Source organism: Mytilus trossulus, chromosome 3 (genome assembly GCF_036588685.1).
Source record: "Mytilus trossulus isolate FHL-02 chromosome 3, PNRI_Mtr1.1.1.hap1, whole genome shotgun sequence".
Classification (NCBI taxonomy): Eukaryota; Metazoa; Mollusca; class Bivalvia; order Mytilida; family Mytilidae; genus Mytilus; species Mytilus trossulus.
In genome coordinates this window covers 23448291-23464932 of record NC_086375.1, presented here as the reverse complement: position 1 = coordinate 23464932, position 16642 = coordinate 23448291, and the positions used below count along the sequence as shown (strand labels likewise).

The following is a 16642-nucleotide window of genomic DNA, read 5'->3' as shown; positions in this document are numbered from 1 at the left end:
AATTTTCAAAACTTTAACCACAGAGTGAATGTAATGTTTCCCTGCATAAAAGCTAAGTCCATTTATAAGTAAAATAGGGAAAAAATGGAATTTTATTTTTACAAAATTTGCTTCTGGATACTATCTTGTGATAATAAACAAGCTTCTGGTAGAAATCCAGTATAGTTTAAGAAAGTTATTTAAATTTCAAAAACTTTAACCACAGAGTGAATATTTGTGGACGCCGCCGACGACGACACCGACGGAATGTAGGATCGCTTAGTCTCGCTTTTTCGACAAAAGTCGAAGGCTCGACAAAAATCTATGAAAATTGGTCTTTAACATATAACAAAATTTATGAGTTGATAAATCATAATTGTGATAATGGGTTAACATACATTACTGGTATTAAATGGTTTGTTGTTTGTTTAAGAAAGGAAAACAGATATATACAAGCATATATATAGGACATCATCCCCTGTCTACACTTTGACATTTTTTTATATAGATAATAATTGAAACAAATGCTTTTCACAGGAGACAATTATATTTTATAATAAAAACAGAATTTGGTCTTTAACATTAAATTTTATCAAGAGAACTGATTAATGCCTTTTATAAAAAATGCCAGTCAATAATTAATAATTTGACAAGGCCAGTATACTTGTGCTTTCACTTTTTTCCTCTAAAAATCATCATTAATATAAAAGCTTTAAATTCCACCATTTGATGTTTAATTGAATCAGAGACAATAATAATGCAAAATAAAGCCTAGCAACCAGGTAGGGAGCTAGCAATCTTGAAATTTAACCCTAATGCAAATCATTCCTTTTTTTTATAATTTACTGATTTCCCTAAACCCTAAAATTTTACTGAATGCTCTAGTATCAACTTATTTTTTCTATTTCAAAACATAAGTGTCTATCCAAATTTTGGATTCCAAGAAATTGTAAAGAACCATTTGAATAATAAAATGGCTGTGTACCAAATGTATAAATTTCTGAAAACCTTGTAATAAAAAAATTCTGGAATGATCTAGACTACATTTCTTGAGTTATTCATCATATAAAATTTCAGGAATACAAAGTTCTCCTTTAAACATATTTTCCTCTTGGTTCTTTTCCTTTACAACAAATGAAGCAGGCAAAGATGACACAGAATATCTAAAAATAAAAAATTATAAAATAGATAAAAGATAACATCACAATCAAAATAAAATAATTTTTAATTTCTTGCTCTGTATGAGCAACACAAAGTGTATAGCAGATAATACGGGAACTGTTTGCCCTTTATGCACACATGATTTCAAAATCTATTGACATGGTTCCTTTATTTTTGTATGTGTTCTAAGAAGTCTTCAGTTGATAGTTTTGTCATATAATTTTTTTTCCTCTTTTGGTTATGGTTAGGCCAAATAAAAATATATGTGTGGTTCCAGTTACAACATACTTTTAAAAATTAGGGTCGGTAGGTCGGCAAATTTATTTATTTTTTTAAAATTTTTATTTTTGATTGTCAAAATCAGGAAAAAAAATGTGTGTTTACCGAAATTGTTTCCAGTATTATACACGCCCGATCGGAAGTCCACCATTTTTACATGTGTTTGGTTGTAAAATAAACAGTCATGATACGTTTTTAGTTAATTTTGTTGCATTCTGTAATGAATTGTTGCATTTTAGCCATAACAGATACTCGTGGTGGAAATTCAGATGACAGAAATCTATGAATTTAATTATTTTAATTCACAATCCTCAATATTTGATCGTTTGAAAATTAATTTTTCAGAAATGAAAAAAAAAGTTCTAGGGTCGGGGGGTTTTAACTAGGGTCGGTCGGGTTACTAGAACCACACATATATTTTTATTTGGCCTTAGTCAGTCTAATCGCTGTTTGACTTATGATTGTTGTCTTGGTCTTTTTTTTAATTTTTTTTTTCGATTATTGATCAACCCATTACAAACCAAATCATTATGTAAGTCCATTAGGGTATTATTTACAGTAGTTAAGAATATCATGCAAAATCCATTCTAATCAGGAGTTATTAGGAAAGACTTATATTTCTATATTTCATGATCAGTGCATAGTGTTTAATCATCACACAAAACCGTTCTAGAAATCCTATGATGTACTTTACAAATAGAATATAAAGAATATATGTCAATGTGACAGAAACCATAAACTCTATTTCATATATCAGGCACTTACAATAGAAAAACACATCACTGAGACTTTGAGATGAAGAACAGCAATAAAAGCCCTGTTCCTTTGCTTTTTTTTCTGTGTATGATTTTGAATCCTGGATGGATACCCACTATCCTTTGTTTTTCTATAGTCTATTTTTAAGCATTAATAATGTATTATTTTTTTCAAGCATAGTAATGAGTCATATATCTAATATAATTTTGTTTTACCTCCAACAGCATAAGAGCTATTCCCACTCCAATATAGATGGCGTTGTATCTCATAACAATGTCCTCCAAAGCATTAAAACAGCCCTGAAATAAGAAGAATTAAATTGTATATATCAAGAGTATTAATGCCAACATTTTTATATCAATGACTTAATAGTATATATTCAGATCTAGATACTACATAAGTAAAAGCCTGTACCAAGACAGGAACTTGACAGTTGTTATCTAAACATTTGAAGTGTTTGAGCATTTGATTTTGCCATTGGATTATGGACTTTTCAATTTGAATTTTCCTATGAGTTCATTATTTTTGTGATAATACTTTTTATTCTGTAAATATGAATAGATACAACATTTTTAAAACTTTTCCTACTTATTTTCATTCTTGGCAATTAAAAAACCCCAAAAACACATAAAAATAAAATATTTTCTAAATTCAATATTCTTCTTCAATTTTATGGATGCCAGGGAGCTAGTATGCATTTAAAAAAATTCCCCCAAAATATAGAAATTAAAAAAATTAACTTGTTTCATAGAGTGACACTGGTAAATACAACTAACATATGTAGATAAAAAGAACACAGAACTAAAAAGTGTTTGTATGATAAAGGGGAATTGATAAGTAGACAGAAATAAGGGATTGCTGAAGACCATATCTTGACCCATAATTAAATATATCCACAACATTTAAGTCTGGTGGATAGTTGTCTTGTTAGCAATCATAACACATCTCCTTATTTTTATATTCAATCATCATCTGAAAATTCGTTTTTTAAATAATTTTACTGATTTTAGGGGACGGCATAGCCAGCTGACCAAAAACATGCTGTTGTAAAGCTGATGAATCTAGCACTATCGTCTTGATCTCATAAAAAAGAGGCTAAATGAAAAATATAATAATAAATATATCATGTAATATTTTTTACCATCTTGAAGTTTGAATTTTCTGGTGTTGGATCTGTAGCACATCTTGTTTGATTGACTGATGTAAACAGTCCAGAATCAACCACTGGTGTTTCTGTGCCAACATTCTTACAGCAGAAATAGGGGGCCTTGAATGTCACCTGTTTATTGTCAATGGTATAGGTTCTAATCCAGCCTGGAGCTAGCTCTACATCCTTATAGTTATCAACTCCACAGCAATCAAACTGAAAAACAGACATGATTTTTAAAGGTGGAATATTGTATATATTACATAAGGAACAAGAATGTGTCCATAGTACACGGATGCCCCACTAGCGCTATCATTTCCTATGTTAGGTCTACTGTGAAATTTGGGTTAAAACTCTAATTTGGCATTAAAATTAAAAAGATCATATCGATATTAATAATCATAGAGAACATGTGTACTAAATTTCAAGTTGATTGGACTTCAACTTCATCAAATACTTCTATGATCAAAACCTTTAACCTAAAGCAGGCACTATCATTTTCTATTTTAGTGGATCAAGAAATTGGGGTTAAAACTCTAATTTGGTAATAAAATTAAAAAGCTACATGTAATATCATAGGGAACATGCCAACTAACTTTTAAGTTTATTGGGGTATAATAGGTGGTGCAGAAGAAGAAAGCATTACTGTGTGACTACTTGAGTTTGAACTAAGTTATTTTTATTGTGTTAGTTTGCTTGGAAGGTGAATTCAAGGTTGCTATAAAACCAAGGGTTTCAGTAACTATTCAATTAACCAGTTACATGTACCTCCATGAAAGCTGCATTAATTCCCATTGAAATAATATCGGTTCCATTATCACCATTATATTTATCTTTTATCACAGTTTTCATCTCAGATTTCACAGATCCCTGCCACTGAAATAAAAAAAATAAATATGATATTTGTGCATTGCTGAAAATCATAATACATATGGTTGTACAGTACTTAACAAGAGTGCAGACACTGAAATGGTTGACCAGCTTCACTCACTCACACCACATCTTCCTATATCTATTCACTGATAGGATAGAAATTATTTTGAAAAGTCTTCAATAAAATTGAGAATGGAAATGGAAGACTTCACTACAAGTTTCACATAAACTTAACATTATCAATAATCCATGTATTGTAAATTAGGCCAACTGAGGAACCCTTAAAAACGACCATGTACACATAATCATTTGATACAGAAAATATAGTTATCATATTTTCTATTGTGTCTGAGAATCTAATAACTGATCAATGAATCAAATAAATGAAGTCAAGGTCAGATGAACCTTGCCAGACTAGCATTTACATTAAACATAATCATTGATTACATTAAATAAATGGGCTGGAGAGTATTGCAGTGGCAGTACCCTCTGTAAATACCAGGGGTAGTAAATACCGCCCAACTTTGTTCCCTAGGTTTTGGTTTGTGAATTAGATTTGTTTTTGTTTAATCGATTTATGAACAGTGGTCTACTACTGTTGCTATTATTTAATAACTTTCAATAATAAGTTTAATACAATAATCAAAATGCACAGGAATAATGTTATTCTGTGAAGACCTACACATGTACCTCATCTTTGTACTGGAATGTTAAAACAACGGCTGCTATCTGTGCTCCTAGAATGATCAGTACCACAATGGAATACTGAAATAGAAAGCAAAGTGATATAAGCATAAAAAACATTATATGGTTCAATGTGTTAGTGAAGGTCTTTAAAGTTTGTAAGTATAAGTGATTCCTACACTTATTAGGCAAGACAGGGAACTTTCTAATTCAGGAAAGACTGTAATTTTTTTCTGTATATGAAGAAATGACATAAAAAATGTGGTGCACACTGAATAACTGAGTAGCCAGTTATTTAACAGTGTGCACCACATTTTTTATTTTATTTTGAATAGATAGAAAAAATATCACAGTCATTTCTTATAATTTAAGTATAAATTCCATTTTAAACTGTATAAAAACATGAAAAAATGTTGATGACGTCACGGTCACATGACTAAATTATGTCTATAGGGTGATAACAAAATAACGTCAGCCAATTAGAAGACGTGTAACATCCGAAATTAAATTATAAGTTGATAAAAAAATTGACATTGGACAAAGTTGATTATTATGAGTTACTGTTATCTAGGAAGATGGGTCAAGTCCAATACATGTAAGGAGAGAGGTTAGCTGAAAAAAGCAGAGAGGTAATATAATTGTGACTTTTAAAAGGGGGAATAGTTTTCTATTGTACAATTGTAGAGTGTTTTGATATGAAGTTAACAATTATTTTTTGAAAGTCTAATTATAGAACTACCTCCCTTTACTAAGAAAGGGTCTCTTAAAACAAAGTCTAGATAGTTCAAAATATGTACAACTGTGAACATGTTTGAATTTTGTTTCTTCATTTGACTATAATTCAAAGCTGTTTAAAATGGTTTGCCATAAAGAACATTGACAGTATGTATAATTTATTTTTTCTATAGATATGAACAATACATATATACATTGTAGTACTTTGTTTTCTAGTGCAGGAAATCAGCACTCAGATACCCTCTTATACACTTCAGTTTTCAGGAAATAACTAACAAACATATGATCCTTTTCATTTTGGCAAAAGTTCAGTTCAAATTCCAAAATTCTTTCATGAAATACAATTTTGTAGACCAATAGTATATATACAACCTCTGTTTAAATGTAAAGTTATATCTATATCATTATTGAACTTATAAGAAATTTCTGAAAAGTTTGTGAAGATTTTCAAAAGAATTATAGACCAAAAAGTTTGCTCTTCATGTCTATTTATTTGTTTCCCCCCCTATATATATATATATGCAACTTTTTTTAGTATTTTTAAAACCTGTAAATATAAAAATACGGTAAAAAGATGGGATTTGATTGTAGATGAAACAACTCTCCACCAGAGATGAAATGATATAGAAGTTGACTAGTATCAGTATAACTTGAAAACGAAAAAAAAAAAGGTTCAACTATTATTTTCATGAAATTTTCAAAGTCCAAAGCCTGTTGTCTGTTATTTCAGCATTAATTCGGGGGAGCCCTGCAGAACCAACCATGAACTCAATTTGTAGCTCATTATTGTAGACTTGCATACTTAATATTAGCTCATTCAGTTAATGACTATATATCCATTCCTTCAATTTTCACGGAATGAATGACCCATCATGCACCTTACTAAAGTATAATGAATATGGTTACTTACACTTGTAAGAAGAATCTTTTGCTGACAGCATGCCCCACAACAACCAAACATGGACAGTAAGAAAACAAACACTCCAACACAGATACATATTATGGCAACTGTAGATATCACAGAAACCAAGTCTGTTTCTAGATGCTGCAACTGAATCTGTCTGAGGAAATCACTCACATAACCATTTACCAAATTTTCTTTAAACTTCAAAAGTGCTCCTGACACTAAAATAGCCAATCCCAGAAGCTGTAAAATAAAAACACAATATATTGATGAATTCGGCAAACAAAGTTTTTATTATTAATTATACTTTCAATACTAGATAGATAATTGAAAATTTATAGTCTAAATAGAAGAATTAGAACTCTGCTGCATATATTTCTGCATTGCACTGATTCTGTAAACATTATAGTTTTTTTCTCCATGTTCATACAACATGTAATACCAAACAGCATAGCTTATATATGAATTGCATTTCAATCTATTCAATTTATTAAAAAAAAAATCAAAATAAGAAATATCATGAATAAAAATGTTCTGTTGACTGTTGTAAAATCAGTCTGATACATTTATATTTCATAAACACAGTTATTCTTTTAGATACATTCTAGCAGCAGATGCACATGTATCTAATGCTAAAACTACATGTACAAGGTATACATGTAAATAATAATTACAATCTTCATTCTTTAAGAAATTATTTTTTTCAATTATTGAACATTAGTCACAATTTCACAAAACAGTTTCAGAAAGGAGATAAATTTGAAGAGTTTACAGAATAAATATTTCTGTGAAACTTCAGTTCATATCAATGAACATTGTGAATGCTGGTAGTTTAAACATGTTAAAAGTGCTTTATCATGTTTATTTTGCTAATTTTTGTGATGCAGCTTGTTATATATCATTATTTATAGGTTTTATAATTCATTATCTATTTCATAACAATTTACATGCATCAACTTATCTAGACAGTTTCACTCCAAGTTCAATGCTTATGTACATATATATTATAGGAAAAAGAGGTGGGTGGGTGTACATGTACATTGTAGGTCCATTAAAAAGCGGTTCTGATCATGAAATCCTGGGCTTTAAAAGAAGTTTAAATGCCAGAGTCAAATTAAGGGGAGGGGAGCTCCCTGTTTTTGCCCCAGTCCCTGTATTTGGGAAAAAAATTGGTTGCTTATATAGGGAATTACTGAAGCGTGACTGGAGTAAGCCCCCTCTTAGGCAGTCAGTGGGCCCCCACTTATTATAATTTCTGGATCCGCCAGTGAATGCTGACAGCCCAAAATTCCCAAAAAGAATTTCCCGGATCCTGAAAGGACCAATCCCAAAATCCTGCGATTTAAAACTCCAGATCCTGTAGTCCTGATAAAGGTTCTCCATCTAATGAGGTTATAGTCTTTAGTCCTTAACAGCCATGACAGCTCAATCAGAGACATATAATACTTGTATCAGAGACATATAATACTTGTATCAGAGACATATAATACTTGTATCAGAGACATATAATACAAGTATTATATGTCTCTGGCTCGATCAATTCAGAATTAAGTTAGGATTTTTTTTTCTGTCTTTTTTTTATAAATATTAAAAATACTGTAAAACTGTAAAACAAAACTGGAAAGTTACTTCAAAGTACAAACTAAATGACATGAAATATATATACACCTGAAATAGAAATTTAAATTAAAGTATGATTCATAATCATGACATTCGTGTTTAACTACAGGAAGTGTATTTTTAAACAGGAGAGTCACTGTAACAAAATACATCCTTGAAGAAAATTATTGTTTTCTTATATTTTCATTTATAATTTTCGATGACAATGTTATTATTTTACTTACACCAAAGATAATATTAACAATAACGAGGACGACTTGTCCGAGCCTTCCACAAGCACCAATTTCTCTACCCATTCTGTTTCCTTTGTAGTTTTGTTCTGTCTTAATCTCCTTAAAACAAACTGACACTTTCTTAGTGCTTAAAATAGTCTAAAATGGCGTTGTGAAATATATAAACATTGTTTCTCTAAAAATAGATTTTTTTGAGTTATGTCCCATTTTCAGAAGTTATTTGCAGCGGGAAATATAAATTGGGGTTAACTCGAATTACACGTAGTACAGTGATATAGATACAATGGATAAGCGTTGATCCTTGAAAAAGAAACCATGAGCCCGCAGGGCGAATGGTTTGTTTTTCATGAATCAACGCGTATCCATTGTATCTATAACTTAAACTATTGTGATAATATCTATTCAAAATTACAGCCTATTCTTAATTAGCAGGTATTACGGTGAGTTTAAATAACCATGTTATCGTGACAAACGATGCATAGCAACAAATAATATATTACAATTAAATAGTTAAAACAATACAAATACATGTTGAACACACGGGCACAGGACGTTTGTGATTTTTTACCCGTAAAACGACAGGACATTTGCGCTACAAATACTATGGACATTTGCGCTTTTAATTTTGATTCACCTGTATTAAATTGACCGGACATTTGTGCTTTTTACCTATAGTCGTCTACCAGTGATGTTTTTATGTCTTTCTTATAACTTTTAAGCACATACCAATGTGCTATGAAATGATTTTTAAACTTTTAACCATAAAGAAAAATATGATTTTAAATCTGCCATGCGGCCAAACATGCGGGTCCCAAGACCGTATAAAAGAGGAGGATAGTCATAAAAACCAAATATTGCAAAAGCGGAAGAGTCCAATGTAAAAAGCGCAAATGTCCTATGAGCGCAAGTGTCTAAAAACATAAGCGCAAATGTCCTATGAAAAAGCGCGCAAAAGTCCCGCGCCGGAACACACCACGTCTGCCCTTAAAGATTTTCATTTATCAGGCATCAGAACATTTTTGACTAAATGTGACATATTCTGTCTTATTTCTAATAAGATTGAGGATGAAAATGGGGTATATGTCAAAACCGGGAACAACAACTTGACAAGAAACATATGTATAGCATATATTTAAAGCATGTGTCTGAAATTTCTAGCAAGAAGTCTTATTCTAGGCATATCACGATTTTCTAGCATAGAAATTTGCGAATAAACAAATGAAATCATACTATATTGATTTTTAAACAAAAATGAACACCTAGAATGTAAACATTTTCATTTCAAACATGTGGAATAGCTAACAATGATCCGATTATAAACGCAGAAACACGCTTATATTCAACAAAATATCCACAATATTTAAACTTAAAAAAAACAAGAAACCGAATACAGGAAAACTAGAGAATAGAGGCAACAAAAAAAATAAATACAAGGATTCGAACCTAAACCGCCAAGTTCTACCTCATTAAGGAAAACCATGAAACCTCGCGGCTACCAAACTCATACACTACGAATGCATATTATTGTATATATAAAGGTAAAATCCATGTGTGTCCGTTGTACCGATTTATATCAAATATTCATTTATATATATAAGTTAGACATTTAAAACGTAACCAATTAGTAGCCGAGAGGTTTTTTCTATATGTTGATGTTGGTGACACCTAAGAGAATTCATGGACGGGTTCGATTCCCAGTGCAGGCATATAGAAATTACAAAAATTAAAGGTAAGGTTTTAAAATAATTCCATTAGTGAACAGAAATCAGTAAATTGGCCAATTCAAACTTAATGAAATTAGACACACAAAGAACACAATTGAATATAACTTGGTGAGTCCATTTCAGCGACGGATTTAGGAAGCGTTGATTCTAGAAAAAGAATCCACGGTAAATGAATAGGTTGACGTCACCACAATGGTTTAACCACAAGAGACCTCACCCAAGGCGATTTCGAAATCTAAGTTTTGTCCGTTGAATCCTCCTTAAATCCACCTCTGTTATCATGTTCAATGTAAATTGACATTGTACATAATCTCATAATAGATTAGTTGACGCTACATTACTAGTCAGTCTACAAGTGATCACAAGAGAGTTGTCTCATAGGCAATTATAACAACTCTTCTTTTCTTTATTGTATTAAATATGACAATATACAATATGTCTCTGCTTTAAATGGGATCAATTTGAGTATAGTTTTACACTAACACTAGCTTTTCATGAGATTTTCATAGTAAGTAATTTATTAGACACAGTTACTAACTAACTTTTAACAATTCACAAAGGTTAATTCAAAGTGAATATTATTGTCTATACGAATTAACAGTTTAAGAATGTTATCATATGTACAGTTGTATATTTTTCGATATTTATATGTATTTTCCCATTTGATCTTTTTATCATTGAACAGAAGTTCATTGAAAACTGGCATCGAAAACCATCCCTTTATCATTGGTTGCTATAAGACGCCTTTCTGTACAATTGATGCCAAGGTGCTCTCTTCGAGGTCCGCGTTCCTAGTATAATAGAATATAGAATAGAATAGAATGGAATATCTTTTTTTTCCATAAGAGGTTCTCTCAACAGGCAAAAAAAAAAGTGTATTTACGTATGATATAACAATATAGAGTTACAATTACAAATACAATAAAGAAGAAGAGCAAAACAGCATACTAAAGTTAGATTTATAAATATTGCTAGCAGTGTCTCAATGTTATGTAGTAAATGTTTACTCAAGGCAGTTGTTTTGATAAGAAATAGCCAAGGTGTTTCAAAATATTAATAGACTCACAGTTGAATTATCAAATAAATTTATTAAGCATATCTAATGAGCATTTTTTTTTTACATTCTATAAATATCAGATCAAATAACAAATCTCTATCCTTAGAGTACTTGTATGCAGGACATTCTATAAGAAAATGAAGGTCATCTTTCACTTTATATAAAATGACACTGCTCTACCAACTATTGTGAGTTTTAGCATCTAAATCTTTAGAGGTTTGTTAGGCTTTATACAATAGAGTTCTCCGGCATATTTTCAATTCTAAAGTAATAATTCAATAATTTGTTCACAATACTAATATAAATAGGAAATCTACCAAGTTCAGTTAGTGCAGCACAATTGCTGCTCTTTCTATTTACATCCAAAATAAACTTAGTTATTTTCATGTGTAAGTTATCTGACCAAGATCTAAATAAATGTTATCTAAGAGTAAACCTTAAATTTCTAAATTTACTATTATTTGGGTTAAACGTACCTCAAATTCCAGAGGAATATAAAGAAATAGGTTTGATCATGTGATCAAATATTTTAAATAGTGAGTAGCTATTCAGTTTAAGTTGTATACCAACCCTGCAAGGGCTGTATAGCCAGCCAATGTCGATCAAAACTTCCAATTGTTGTTCAAGTTGTACCGACCGTGCGAGGGCTGTATAGCTAGACAAATTTGTTAAAAAAATCCATTTGGCATTTCATTTGCGCCGCTATTCATATAATATTTGCGCCAAAAATAAAACCTTTCATTTGCGCAAATATTGTAGGTAAATAAACTTTCTATACCTATATGGAGTTATTTTCTTTCAGAACGACAGGTCATTTTTTTTCAGAATCAACCCGGACGATACCATGTTTCAATGATATATGCTGCAAGGCATAAAATAATGACCTGTGTGAGGTCATTATTTTCCTTGATAAATGTGCAATCTATGATTAACTTCGAAACTTCGAAACTTTATTCGTTTAATAGCTTTTTGTTGCCGATTTGGAAATTAATTTTTCAAGGTTAAATCGATGATAGGTGTAAAAGAAACCGCATTGTAGTCCCGCATTTTAATTTTAGAAACAAATAACGTGAAGTTTTGTTAATTCATCGCTACAATAAAGAAACATTATCATATATGTCAGATGAATTTTAATATAGACTTTCATAAAATAAATATTTAAAAATTATTTATAAAATAAGATTAAACATATTAGTGAGTAAGATTTTGAGAAAATCTTATTGAGTCAAACTGAATAGGTTGATTGATTTTTGTTTATTTGCTTAACGTTCAGTGGCAAATATTTCATGCATGTTCCGAACGATACACACTGAATAAGAATTCATACATGTATTTATATTCGTCTTCGTGCCAGATCTTAACTTTTTAAAATTTATGTATACCTTTAACTTAACTAATACGATAATCTTATATTCTATTGAATAACATTAACGTAACTCACGAAAGGGTCGGGTGCGGAGGGTATATAAAGATATCTTGATTATCTTTTAATGAAATGTTTGCTATTCAAAAGACAATCTTTCTGAATTTTTCATTCGATTCAAGTAAAGTTGTTAAAAAAATAATTTTTCCGCGATAGAAATAACATAACAAATAGAAAAAAAAACATACCCCTCCACCTTTTCCATAAGCTAAGTGGTACAATAAATTACTTACAATGTGTCTTGTATTTGTCATATACCGTTATCGGATGGTAACAATACATTTGTGTCTTACTTCATGCAGTTACAGTAATATTTTTATTGTGTATGGATAATTATTTTTAAAAGGTTTATATCTAAATTATTTAGTGAGTTTAATTTCACATTCTAACTAAGCCGCAGGGCGTATAAAAACCTGAACGCATTAGAAAGGAATATCCCACCTTAGTGTTGTCGGTAAAATAGGATACTAAATTTTACAAATCTTGATAAAATAAATATTTTTTGACGGTATATAAGTCAGATAATGCATATTTTAAGGTTTTTCTTGTCGTAGAACACACCTTGGGGTGTCGGTCTTTCATTTGATCAATCCTGACACCCCTCGGTGTGTTCTACGACAAGAAAAACCTTAAAATATGAATTATCTATCACAGAAAAATAAATTGAAGTAGATTAAAATTGTTTAAGATAACGTAACATTGTCATCAAAGATCTCAAAAAAAGATGTTTAAATCACTAAGAAATTATGCACAATTATCTTATCAATTAATCACAAAAAAAATGACGTATTTAAATATAATTTTAGTACTTGTTTATGACAGGAAGAAAATAGATTGCAGATAACGCTAGTATTTGGTAAGGACTTATAACTACTGTAGTCATTGATTTGTTTCCAAAGAGTTTACGGTAAGTAAGTTGAAATTGTTGATAATGTTTATACTGTACATTTATAAGGCAACAATTATGGGACAAACAATTCAATGTTTGAGAAGAGATCGTTAAAGATTCATTAAGATTTTAAATGAACAGAAAATATTTGAAGGTAAGATTCTTTTAAAGACCTAATCTCAAATCGTTTGAGACATTCAGGTCATGTATAAATAACATATAGCAAAGACAACAAGTTTTCTGAAATGTATAAATATTGTGAGTGGCTCATTCTTGTTTATTTGTATTCAGCAGAAAGCATTTCAGAGAAGGCCACTTGTTTTGTATCTGTGAAAATGCACAATGCTTAGTATAAAAAACGCAGACCAATGATCCCCTGAATTACTTTCACACCAGGGCTATTTGAAAAAAAGAGTGAGTTTTTATTCATTTTGAGGTATATAAACTTATCATATATAATAAGATTGATATTATCACAGTTTAACTATTACTGTTTCGGTTGTATACATCATGGGCTTTCAAATAAACGGCTTTGAGAGTTCCTGATAAAGGTAAACCCAGAAAAGCGCTTTTAAGATAGTAGATTCAATTTATAACGTGTTGTTTTATTTTCATTTTCAAATGTGTGTAAATTTGTTGTTTAACATTAGTAAGTAAGGCTTATTTGTGCACATGAACTCAAATCAAAATGCATGAAGATATATAAAAACTCCAAGTTTTAATATGTTGCCTCATTTGAGTACTTTTGATGTAAAGTATTACAATGAAATTCTTAACAAAAGCCAAAATTCTTTGAATCCAGACTTTAAATAGTTTTTTGCAGATATGAATCAATTCTTTTGGTTTGAAGAATTGAAAAAGTTGCAATATTGTACAATAATCGAGTTCAGCAACAATGCATAGCACATTTCTATTAAATCGAAAATGTAGAGTTGTTGTGTAATAAAAGAGTAAACTGCAGATTTTATCGCATCCTTCTTGTAACATTTTTGAGGTATCATTTATCAATTACCTTACATTTTATTCAGAAAGATGATGGCATCGTCATCACGGACCAACTTATGCACACTCTGTCAAGAAGAAGATGTACCAAACGAAGCAGTCACGTGGTGCACAGATTGTGAGGTGCTGCTCTGCAAAGATTGTGACAAACATCACAATAAGTCACGGTCATCTCAGTACCACAACACTATGTCTTCTGTAGATTACCATGAACAACCTGCATTCATTCATGAAGTAAGTAGTCGATGTAAAGACCATAATATGTAAAGACCATAATAAAAAGTTCGAACTTTACTGCTCCTTTCATGCATGTCCATGCTGTGTACAGTGCGTGTTCAATCACCAGAAATGTCAAGAAATGAAACCATTGGATGATATTCTGACACTTGTTAAATCATCTGCCTCTGTCCAGCAAATTGAAAATGACTTAAAAAATCTGGAGGAAAACTTTGATGAGGTTTTGATTTATTTGAAAAGCAGAGTCGATAAAATCAAAAATCAGAAGACAGAAGCCATTGAAGAAATTCGTAGAATGAGGCAATCTATAGATGATTACCTAAACAGATTAGAACAAAAAGTTCTTGATGACTTGGAATCTGAACACTCGACACTGAACTCAAATATAAGCACTCTTGTTAAACAAACAGAACAACGATCAATTAAAATTCACAAACTACAAGCAGATTTTTCCAAAATGACACAATTTGCGACTAATTTACAAATGTACGTTGGTTTAGAAGAAATTGAGAAGACAACATCCGAAGCTGCAAAATACATAGCTGATTTAGAGATTGATGGCCACTTAAATGATGAAAAAATAGAAATAAGAATTTCACCTCAACTTCAATCAATTATGGAGGAAGTCAAATCATTTGGGGACATAACTCTCACCACTAATACTAATAGCTCTTTTTTGTTCATATTCATACTGAAAGAAAAGATCAAGCACAAAATTTAGTTCATACTGATGGAGAATAGATCAAATTGGGCCAAAATTACTGCAAAAGTGGAAAATTCCAAAGAAAATGAAACCGGTTTATGTAATAGCCTGTAGAATACTACCAGATGGTAACATCGTAATTCTTGATAACAGACAACGAAGACTATTGCTTTTCAGTAAAAATGGTAACTTTATTAAAATGGTGGTTACATTCAAGACCAATCCATACGATCTGTGTACTATAAAAAATAATATAGTAGCTGTCTCATTTCGTATGACAAACCTGATAGAACTGGTTGATGTAGCCAAAAACAAAACTACCAAACGATTGATACTTTCTCATGCCTGTCATGGCGTATCTAGTGATGGTCAAATTTTGGCCATCAGCAGTGTTAATGAGAAAAGGTGTTCTTTAGTCAATCTGAAAGATATGTCTCCTAAAATCTTAGAAGGTGTTTGGGGCACATGTATTGCACTATTCAATGAAAACATTTATTGCGCTGATAGGTTTGAGAACAAAGTAAGTTGCTATCGGAAGTCTGGAGAACCTCTATGGACATTTATACACGCTAACATAAGTAATATATATGGACTTACATTAGACATTAATGGCTATGTTTATATAGCTTCGTATAGAAACGACGTTATCGTGGTGGTGACACCAGATGGTAAAACAAGCAAAAAAATACAATCAAACGCTAATGGTATTATTAATCCTACAGGCACAGACATAAACAAGGAAAAAGGAATTATGATCGTGTCATGTCAAATCAGTAATGACGACGCGTATATCTTGGTTTTTAAAACTTGACTACATTGCGTAGGATGAATCAATACCGATCTGATAATGAATATCCGGCATTCAGGATTCTTTATTTCCATTTAAATCAACCGGACCATGATCCTTCTTTATTCATGAAATATACATCGCTGAGAATATTTAACACTATACTTATACCCATATAATAAGAACGCCTTTCAGAACAAAGAGAATTTCTGGATAAGTGAACAAGCCATCCATAGATATTTTATAGTGTGTTTTTCTATGTTGTGATGTTATACTATTGTTTCAGAACAGCGAAAATGTTCCATTAAAACGTTTAATCGCGTTTAATTACAACGGTAATCTCAGTACCAGAATCGATGACACAAAAGACGATTTCCATTTTGAAATTATAAATTTTCCTCACGTTAGTAGTAACACACAAACTTCATTTGCGTTTAGAGCTATACACT

General features: G+C 30.9%; 1 protein-coding gene across 1 annotated transcript; it reads right to left on the bottom strand.

Annotated features, from left to right (window-relative positions):
• Window positions 1-298: 298 nt before the first annotated feature.
• LOC134710653 (tetraspanin-18-like) lies at window positions 299-8550 on the bottom strand. The gene is made up of 7 exons (XM_063571041.1): window positions 8363-8550; window positions 6525-6761; window positions 4886-4960; window positions 4091-4198; window positions 3317-3538; window positions 2391-2474; window positions 299-1142 (listed from the first exon to the last, which is right to left on the bottom strand). Exons 1-7 carry the CDS (start codon window positions 8432-8434, stop codon window positions 1074-1076), a joined length of 867 nt encoding a protein of 288 aa, XP_063427111.1. The 5' UTR covers window positions 8435-8550; the 3' UTR covers window positions 299-1073.
• Between the last annotated feature and the right edge of the window lie 8092 nt (window positions 8551-16642).